This window comes from Labrus bergylta, unplaced genomic scaffold (assembly GCF_963930695.1).
Source record: "Labrus bergylta unplaced genomic scaffold, fLabBer1.1 SCAFFOLD_214, whole genome shotgun sequence".
Lineage (NCBI taxonomy): Eukaryota > Metazoa > Chordata > Actinopteri > Labriformes > Labridae > Labrus > Labrus bergylta.
This window is the reverse complement of record NW_027077320.1, coordinates 7,222-18,009: the sequence shown is the minus strand read 5'-3', so window position 1 is coordinate 18,009 and position 10,788 is coordinate 7,222. Positions and strand designations below refer to the sequence as shown.

General features: G+C 40.9%; 2 protein-coding genes across 2 annotated transcripts; both read right to left on the bottom strand.

The window, feature by feature from the left end:
- Positions 1-257: 257 nt before the first annotated feature.
- Positions 258-2,043, bottom strand: LOC136178474 (uncharacterized; the record flags this gene model as incomplete). The annotated part of the gene is made up of 1 exon (XM_065952352.1): positions 258-2,043. A coding segment is annotated over exon 1 (1,786 nt), but the record flags the coding sequence as incomplete, so codon positions are not given.
- A 4,232-nt stretch (positions 2,044-6,275) lies between these two features.
- Positions 6,276-10,544, bottom strand: LOC109978272 (tripartite motif-containing protein 16). Its single transcript, XM_065952353.1, has one exon. It carries the CDS (start codon positions 8,689-8,691, stop codon positions 7,267-7,269), a length of 1,425 nt encoding a protein of 474 aa, XP_065808425.1. The 5' UTR covers positions 8,692-10,544; the 3' UTR covers positions 6,276-7,266.
- Between the last annotated feature and the right edge of the window lie 244 nt (positions 10,545-10,788).

The window sequence follows — 10,788 nt, the reverse complement described above, 5'->3', positions numbered from 1 at the left end:
CACGAGAGATGCGTTGTTAAAAAAATTAACTAAGTAACTTTTACTCAAAGTACATTTTAAACAAGTTACTTTTTACTTTTACTTTGAGTACATTTTTAAACTGGTACTTTTACTTGTACTTAAGTAAAATTTTATCAAGTAACAGTACTTTTACTTGAGTAGAATATATTAGTACTCTTTACACCTCTGGTCTTGATAACAGTTTGGGAGGTCAGCAGGTGAACTCTGCAAAGGTTTCTCTCCACTAACTAATTTACCCGTGATCTCTGCTTTTCCTCTCAGGAGGATCTCCTTTGTCAGTGTCAAGCTTTTGGATTTCATGAGATGTAAAGCATCAAAGAACCTCTTCATGCTTCTTGTCCCCATGTTCCAGAACATCTCATCAAAACGTCCCTCTTCTTCATCTTCACTTTTGCTGTCTGCAGCAGATGATGTGTTGTTTGCGAACAAAGCTGAATTATTGAATTTGAAGTGAATTGGCAGCCCAGTTTTTGTTTTTGGACACTGGACACCTGCAGCAGTGATCACCTCCAGGACAGGTGGGAGCTGGTCATCAGCAAACGTCACCAGAACCCTGAGGTTTTCTGAGATGTCTTTGCCAAAGATTGAGAGCACAGAATCAAACACATATTTCTGAGACGGTGTGAGTCGAGCTAAAGAGGCCTGAGCAACAAAACACACAGCATCAATTTCACTAACAGCACGCTGAGAAGAGAAGAGATTCCTCAGCTGGTCTGTGATCTCTCTGTCTCTCTCTATGCCTCTGGTGTCTCCAAAGTCTGGAGTGTCAATGATGGTCACTGAGTAATCTATTTTAAAGCCTTCCTGGTGGTTGATTTTGTACACAGTGACTTCAGAAGTCTGACTTTCACCTTGGGATCTGGACTCATCCTCTTCAATTAATTTAAATCTGAAATCATCCTCCCAGTTCATTCCAACAATGTAGTTGATCATTGCATTGATCAGAGTGGACTTTCCTGATCCGGTCGCTCCCACAAGCATTATTGTGCGATTTTGTTTCGTGTTTTCTTTGCCAAAGTTAAACCTCCGACATCCATCTATGTTCATCTCTTCTTTTTCCAGAGGCAGTTTGTAAACTGAGGGTGAGGCATAGTTTATCCTTTTGCTTTTCATTTTGAGTTTTTCTGCAAGAGGATTGGTCTTTGTTGTGCAGACTGTCACAGTGATGCTCTCCTTGCTTCTGCCAGCTGCACCACAATCACATCTGACCCTGACAACATATTCTGTCTCTGACTGAAGCCCTGAAATGATCGTCTTCTCAGCTCCTGTTATCATTTGTTTCCACTGGAGATCCTCCTCTTTGTCTGTTCTCTTGTTTGTTTTGGCGTACTCCACGATGTAGCTCAAAATGTGGACGTCTTGTCCAAGCTCAGCAGGTTTCTTCCAGCTCACTGATATCTCACTTGAGTTTGGTATAACTTTAGGTTTTCCAGGAGGGCTGCAGGGTAAGGTTTTAATGGAACCACTGACATGATTGGCTGGTCCAACACCTACAGAGGTCACTGCTCTGCACCTGATCTTATACTCTGTGTTTGGACTCAGATCACCCACTGTGACCTCTTCAGGTTTTGATGCCATCTGTTGTTTCCATCCTTCCTCTCCACTGACACAGTACTCAACAGAGTAGGAGGTGATGCGCTCTGATCCAAACTTTGGTGGATCAATCTTCAGTGTCACACTGTTGTGGTTTACGTCTCTTACTGTGACCGTTTCAGGCTTTGAAGGCGGCTCAAAGTTCTCAGTGACAGAAAAGCCTTCTTTATAAAGGTAGATGCTCGAACCTTTCTGTGCCTTATTTGTTATTCCTACTGTCAAGAACTTAATGTTCTTGTTCTCCTGGTTGGCCTCTGCAAAGTCACTGAAGAGCTTTGCTTTTTCCCTCATTGATTTGGCTGCTTCTCTTGAAGCATACCATTGTTCCTTCTCTACACCCTGAGCATATGGATCTTGAGGGTTGTCTGGTTCTGGTGTTTGTCTTAAGTAGTTTGACAAAGCTGAGAGGTACGGTTCATCGACTCCCATTGAGGTGAAAACAAAACACACAGCATGTTCTGTTCTTAGACTTTCTTTGTAAAGGAGATTCTGAGATGATACAACCTTGGTGTTCTTCATCGTGTCTGCTAAAGACAGTAATGTGTTGATCTCTCTCTCTTTACAATCCATCCACTCATTCTGGTTTTTGTTGTTGAATGGAGAAGAGTGTATTTTCCTCAGGACATCTGCGAGCACAGCCTCCTCTTCTCCTCCTCCTCGGATTGATGATCATCTTTTCGCTGATCTGTGGGAACTGCTTTGCTGTGGTGGTTCTCAGTGCATCGTTACACCTCATTTCTAGCTCACTGAGGTACTGCAGTACATTCTGTGAGTCTTGAACTAAACTTTCACTTATCTGACGTACAAGTTTAGCAGCCGAAGATACTAAAGTTGTCAGAGGCGGGTGTTTTTTGGTTGTTTTTGTGTCGAGCTGTATGCGGACTCATGTTCTTTTACACAAATCAAGTTCCTATTTGAAATTGAATTGTACAGTATCACTCGAATCTTCTAAGTGAGAGCTGATGCTGTGATAGAGCAGAGCAGTAAATAACTATAATCCATATAGGAGTTGAATTTTGGGAACATTACGACCAATTATTTGATGTATAAATATTCATATTTCAAGCCCAACACACCAACACATTTTACACTGTGAAACTCAACACTACAAAACATGTTATAAACAAGCAGATTTAAGACCCTGCTCGCCTTAACAAGAGCCCCAGAGATTAGGACATGCTGAAACGTTTTAAGGATTTGCTCGAGGTTTCTGTCTGTTCAACATGAGTCTCTTTTAACCTGAATCGGATTGGCCAAATATCTGATAAAATTCCCTGAATAACATTATTTATACAGTCAATATTTTGTCTTGACCTTTGGTCATTAAGCCATGTATGAGTTTATTTCCAAAATTTGATTTCCTGGCCTTTTGATCTATCTAAAGTAGATCATTTTGCCTTTCTTAAACTAGAGGGAAGTACCTAAAGGAGAAAATTCCCTTTCCCAAAGCAACCCATTACAAATATTTAGTTAAAAAAGAAGGTGCCTAATCTTAATACTTTCATTAACCCTCCAAGGTCGATGTTGTCGTATATGACATAACAAGGTTATGTTTACAGCTCGAAAAATGGAACAGCACGTTGTAGCAACTTAAAGTACGATCCACTCGTTTCGTAACACCAGCAGCTTTCCGGTGAAAAACTCTGTTTCTGCGACATCCAGGGGCTTTTCTATCCTACTGGCAAGATCAGTGTATCTTTCATTTGTGATCCATGTTTTATAGATTTTTCATGTTTAGGCTGTAAACATTTATATATTATTATTATTATATACAACACATCATCACTGTCATCAATAATCACGTCATTGTATTTGTGTATAGCTGCTCATTGTTATAATCCCTCCCTGCTCCTCCATCTCCGTGGTGACCGACCCTCCGCCCCTCCCCCATAAGATCTGTTTCTGCACACAAATAAGGAAAAAAATGCTTCCATTGACTCACTGGGTCGACGTGTCCCACTCCCCCGACCACATCTTTCTTGTCATTGACGATGAGTTAGTTACAATTCATCCAAAATCATATTAAAGCCAACTAGTCTCCAAAAGTGTGCTATTCATGGGTTCTATGAATGAAGTTGAAGTGCATTAAACCCTTTTAACAAATACGGAAATCTCCTGAAATACTCCAGAGATTACCCGGAGGGGCTGTATAAGTAAATGCAAACAGCCAAATTTTTCGCTTGGATTTCACCTGGAGTTTCTCCTGACAGACCCCGAGTATTTTTTCCACAGCAAGTCCGAGTGGGCTGATGTTAGAACGCAGCAGGATACACCTCGAGCACATTTTTCATAACAACACTCTTGCCTCATTCTCTCATTTGGTTCAGAAGTTCGGCATTGGGGAACAGCACTTTTTAGAATATCATCAAATTCATCCTTCTATAAAAAGCAAAATCAATATTATAACATCCAACTTTGAACTTCCACCACTAACCACAGACATAATCAAAACAAGGAAAAAAATATTATATAATTCTACAAAATAATCCTGAAATCTGACCAAACAGTATCTGTACCCTTCACAAAATGGGAAACTGACCTCCAGATAGCCCCCAATGCCGACTTCTGGACCCAAATCTGCAGAAACATATTCTCCATATCAAACAATACAAACCTACAACTCATACAATACAAGATTATTCACAGAGTTCACAACACGGGTGAGAGGATGTTTAAAATGGGCCTCACTGATTCTAAATTATGCTCACACTGCTCACAAAACACCACAGACGGATACCTGCACACCACATGGGACTGTACACCAATAAAACACTTCTGGCATGACATCACTGACCACCTCTCTGCTCTTGAGCTGCCACATCCCATGTTCACCCACACTCTGCCTACTAGGAGACATATCTACCATCAACTTAAATATCACATCCAGCAAAATACTCCTCATAGCCTTAACCATCGCCAAGAAAACTGTCCTCATGAACTGGAAGTCAAGAAAAAAAATCAACATTGCACATTGGAAAAAGTTACTCATTGAATAAATATCAATGGAAAAACTAACAGCCTGGAACCCAACAATCAACAACCTCAACTCATAACTACCCCCACAACATCCCACCCATCAACTCTTTCTGCCTGTGCAGCAATCACACCCAACACACACACACACACACACACACACACACACGCACACACACACACACACACACACACACACACACTTTACAAGTGACTGCATTTTCATACACTTTTATTTTTTCCACCTGGCCCCCATGCTCTCTTGTCCGATTCTCCCTTTTCTCTTTACCTTTCTTAGCCGTTCAGCATTAGTATTGTTATAATCATTATTATTACGTTGCTGAATTTTGTCCTTGTTTTTTTTTATTATCTATTTTTTTAAATGTAATTTAAATGTATTTTTCTTTGTGTGACTTCCGTGGATAATACATCAATAGTCTCTCTCAACATTTCTGCCTTATTTCATGTTATATTTTTTCTTTCTTGAACTGCGACATACTATTATTATTATTATTTTACTCAATTTTATTATAATCATTATTAGATACGAAACATAGTATTTTTATTTTCTTGTAATTTTCATCATTATTTATTGATAGATTTTTTGCTCTTTTTGTTTGTTTTATTTATTTTGATTTACAATGTTATTCCCTTTATTCCTTTCGATATACATCAGGCATCACATCATCTGTTCAAATTCAAAACACCATCATGTTAACTTTTTATGGTTATTCTTTATTTGATTGTTTTTTATTTTTTATTATTGTTTTTCCCTTCTTCCAAAGTTTTCGGCTACATGTTACTTCCAATCCATCATAAGACATATCATCAAAATTAGTATTACATATTTATTATTATTATCCCTGTTTCCCCTTTCTTTCTTTTTTATATACTGCTCCCTCCTCTGGGTCTGGTGGTTCCTCCCTCTCAAGTGTGTGCTCTTTAAACAGCAATATAACAGCTACTGCATTTGGGGGGCGGGCTTCCTTCTGCTGGGTCTGGTGGCCCCTCCCTCTCATGTGTGCTCGCTGAACAGGCCGGGTCCTGCAAGAGACAAGTCCCTTCCTGAGGGTCTGGGGGGCTGCTGCTGCAGGACCCGGCCAAAGAAAAGAAAAGAAATAAAAAGAAATAGCTTTGCCTCTCCCTCCATCCTCCCCTCCAATCAAATAACGCTCAAACCAACCCCAAAACCCAAAACCCAAAACCCCGGCTGCAGTCAACTTCCCCTAAAACATAATCATTATACAAACTCTCCCCTCTCACACCACAACATTGTTGAACATATTCAACACATACCACTGCTCAACTCCTCAACTCTCTTCCACCTCTCAAGTCCCCCTAACCCCTCCCCTTCTCTCTCTCTCTCTCTCTATCACTTCTTTCACTTCTTGTATCCTTTCTGTATTTCATATAGTTTTGTGGTTTTTCTGTTCGTAGTATGATGTGTGTCTATTGATGTCTTATTTTGCTGTCTTTATTTGTTTTTGGTTTTTTTTACTGTATTTTGGAGTCGGTGTCCTGACCTTGTCTGTTTGTTTTTTTTGCCTCATTTGTATATCACCAGTTTGTCACTTTATTGCACCTAATAAAAAAAAACAAAAAAAAACAACAACATATAACTCATATGAAGGATTTTAAATCAAGACATGTGACCTGTTTACAGCTTTTCAAAATAAAAGTCTTTCATCTTTTGTTCTCTTAGTACTTTATTAGAACCCAAACAACATGCGTTGAGACAAACAAATCAAAGTCACCATGATCATAGATTTCTTTACACAAAGTGCTGAGAACAAAATATCTGGAATAAAGACGAGAAGTTTAAACTCTATTTGAGCCCAAAAACAAAGTTTGATTGAAGGTCCAAATCAACGACACAGAGGGATTAAATGTGAATGAAAACAGAGTGAAGAGTTGTGCTCTTCGTCTTCTTCCTCCTCTCACTTTAACTCTGAGACTCGACTTTCATCTTGAGGTTGAAGTCGTACGAGAACAAAACACAAAGAAAAGTTTTGAACATTTCAGACTGAAGACAAAAACAAGAAATTCAAACATTTCACACAATAACGCTCTCAGCTCACTCTGATGTTTGTTAGTGTCCTTATTCTGAAACATACAAAGTGTCTTTATCACAAGTCAAGCCGTCAACACCATGACCTTTCTTCTTTGGATTGGTCCATGTTGGTTTGAAGACTCTTCTCCTGACGTCAGACTGGATCTCTCTCAGTTCCAAACAGACTGAAGACTTTTGGGTTCTTTGACTTCATGATCTGTGATTTTTAAAAACTCTGAAATATGAAATCAAACATGAACACACTCCATGCTTCCTCTTTCATTAAAAACTCCTCTGGAGTGTTTTCATCACATCTCTTCTGTCACCCTGTAAAACATCAACATATTTCTCCCTCCTCCTCTTTGATCTGATTGGAGAGAAATATGCAACACACACTGCGAGCACACACACACGTTTACATGTTCAGGTGAACAAAGGTCATCATGAGCAGAGATAGCCTCCACGGATAAACAGACACAGGAAGGAGCACCACCTTAAAAACAACTCAAAACACCACCACAGATATTCAGACCTCAAAGCCCCGCCCCTAATGTTTGATTGACAGGTGATCTGTGTGCAGTGAGGGACAACGATGAGCTCTCAGCTACAAACATGAAGACTAACTAAGTTTAAGAGTTTAAACACAGACTTGAAGCCTCTGTCTTCAGTTTACACAACTCAGCAGTGGATCCATCAGGACTATAAAGCCTGAGTCCAGCATGTAGAGGCTGAGTGAATGTGGTCTGGACTCTGTGGAGGAGAGTCATGGTTTCAGAGATGCTGTAGAAGGACAGAATACCTGCTCTGTGATCCAGGTACACTCCTACTCTGGAGGACTGAGGACCTGAGACAGGAGTGTTGACATTGTTGTACCAAAAGTTATAACTGTTGTTGTTACAATCTAACCTCCAAGATTTGTCATTACATCCAAACAAACATTCAAGTGCCCTCCCTGCTCTGCTGATATTCTTGTATGCGACTGCTACAGAAACTCCTCCTCCTCTCCTCTCCACCTCCCAGTAACAACGTCCAGTCAGACTCTCTTTACTCAGGACCTGACACCAAACAGTGCATCTGTCTGGGTGACTAGAATAAGACTGTTGTTCTCTCATGTATGTTACTTTTCTGTCTCCATCAGATAATAACAGCTGTGTGTGTGCTGTGTTTGGATCCAGTGTGATGTTACATGAATACTCAGCTCTGGTCATGTTCTCTGGTTCTGGTTCTGACAGTAAAACATCCACTTCAGTCACTGTCTGTGAGATGTTTGTCCATTTCTCTCTCAGGACGTCCTGTAGTTTATCTCTGACTTCTGACACAGCCGCTGTCACGTCCTCAAAGTACCTCAGAGGACGGATCTTGATGCTGGATGAGTGTGTAGATTCACTGAGTGGTGACAGTGAGGGGTAGTCGTGTAGAAACTGGTTGTGATCCTGTGTGTGTGACAGCTTCTTCATCTCAGCGTCTCTCCTCTTCAGCTCAGTGATCTCCTGCTCCAGCTTCTCCTGAAGCTCTCTGACTCGACTCACTCCAGTTTGCTGCTGGGATCTGACCTGCTGCTTCACATCAGAGCGTCTTTTCTCCATGAGACGGATCAGCTCAGTGAACATCTTCTCACTGTTCCCCACTGTTTTATCAGCGGAGCCATTGATAGCCTCCACCTCCTGTTGGAGCAGCTTCACATCTTTCTCTCTGTCCTGGATTCTCTGCTGGATGTTTTGTTGACTCACCTCCAGCTCTCTCTGCCTCTCGCTCCTTTCTGCTGCAGCTGGGACTGTGTCGTGACCTTTATGTTGGTCCATTATACAAAGGTGACAGATAGACTGCTGATCAGTCCTCCTGGTGCAGACATCACAGGACACATCTTCAGATCCAGCATAGCAGTGATCAGCAGGAGCAGCTTGGAGTCCAGTCTTCTTCAGCTCCTCCATTAAATCTGCTAACATGGTGTTTTTCCTCAGGTCAGGCCTCGGTGTAAAGACCTGTCTGCACTGAGGGCAGCTGTACTCTCTCTTCTCATCCTTTGTATCCCAGTGGCTCTGAACACACTTCATGCAGTGTGAGATTCACTTCCTCATAGCTGAGACTAGTTCACCTCTGATCTACAAAACATGTGTCTGTGCAGAGAATGTGCAGCTCTGGTTGGTTACACCCATCCTCAGAGTGTAGATCTGAAGGGGAGGGAACCAGAAAGAACGAGAGACAGAGAGCAGCTGGGTGTGTTTGAGAGCAGGAAGAGGGAGAGCTGATCGATCGAGGATTCATTCCAGGAAGAGGAGCAGCACTGATACAGTCCACTTGGTTTCCTGGTCTTAAAGAGGCCTGGGTTAAAAGCTGCTCCATGTTTCACAACATGAAAGATTTGAGTGAATGAATACTTCATACTCCTCTCTGTAGCTCAGGGATCCATATTTCTCTGACTCCTCAGTTTCTCTAACATGTTGTGTCTCTGGTTAAAAAGCAGAGGACTGAGAGTGAACTATAAACTGTCATTCACTCATTCCTTTTCTCTCGTATTAAATGAAGTGTTTGAAACATTGTCTGCCTCTGTAGCAGGGCGTGTCCAGAGGGGAGGCATGGGCCCTCCTTGAAATCTTATTGGCCCCCAAAGCTGCCACCCCAAAATCCTTGACTATGATTGGCTCTTTTCCTTGAGGTGGGGCTTATGTTGTAAACTCATAGTTTTCAGTGTGCAGATGTTCGTTTGAATTGTGACCTTCGGCCGTATTTGTTTTGAGTCCTTGAAGATGTTTATGTTGTTGTTATCTTCGTAGTGATTGGTGCAGACAGAAGAGGTAAATAAATGCTCTTCCGTCGCCCCTTCACAAGTCAGCGTCCCACTTGGGCCTCACCAAATCCAAAAAGTCTTTAGTTTACAGTTTTATTTGGGTTCATACTTGTACCTGAACTGGCTGCACGTTAGCATCGTAGCTAACTCTTAGCTAAGACTGGATACAACAGTACTTCTACAGCGGAACAAGATGCACTCTGATCACAGTCCTACAGTGACCTCTAGTGGTTAACTCAAGTCACCTACAATTAAATCACATCTCTTTTTAGGAGACACATAATAAATAGTGCTGTCAGCATTAATTAGTTGATCGTGAATAAGGTCTGAAATGAATGCATTCATGTTTTTTAATCTTGATTAAACTCATGTTATTTTCTCCCTTCAGGCAGCTTTGCTAACTGCAACACAACATGTCACTTACAGACTTGAATGTGAATGTTTTTATGACTGAGTGACAGACTGGCTGAACATAAATACACCATAAGGACTAAAAACTCAAACTACCCAATGGCACAGCACTACCAGACAGCAGGCCACACGAACTCAGAAGCTTTAAAAGTCATGGCCATTGAAGTCATTCCCTAAAACCTAAGAGGAGGTGATAAACTCAAACGCCTCAGGGCCACTTCCTTTCTCTCCAATTTCTCTAACTGGTTTTGCTAAGGTCATATATATACCTTCTGTCTATCTATATTAATGTCTGTGACTTCCTTTCCAGACTAATGCCGATCTGAAGTGTGTGTGTCTTGTCCTGATGGTGTTAGGCCTTACTGCTTCTTGAACTGTGTTTTCCACCTCCAGTTCCGTGCAGTCTTGGGTTTACCATCATTATAGCATTGCTTCTATGATTCAACACATAATGAAGTGATCCTGGTGATGGTTATTCTTCCACTTGGTTTTTCTTTTATTATATATGCATCATTTCTGACACTTTTTTGTAATGTTGTATGTGTGTGTACTGAACTTCTTCTTTCATGGCATCCTACCGTACTTAAACAAGTTCTGAAATATTTTGTGTCATAATATATGAGTCGCTGTGTTTATTTGCATCTTAATCAGATGTTTGAAATGTATCATGTGACCATGACATCACATGACACCATGAATAATTATGTCCTGATGAAGACTCAGTAGAGTCGACAAGCGTGGACAACCCCTGACAAATAAAGGATTTTTATATGTTATCAGAGTGCCTCGGACTTTCATTTCAACACTGCTTCTCCACACTTTCTCTCTTTTAATCAGGACAGTCAAACTTGTTTATTAGCTATTCAACCAGATGTTTCAATACTGCAAACATAGAATACAAATATATGGATTTTTTAGGTAAAGTAACATTTGAGGCAGAAGCAAATTAAAA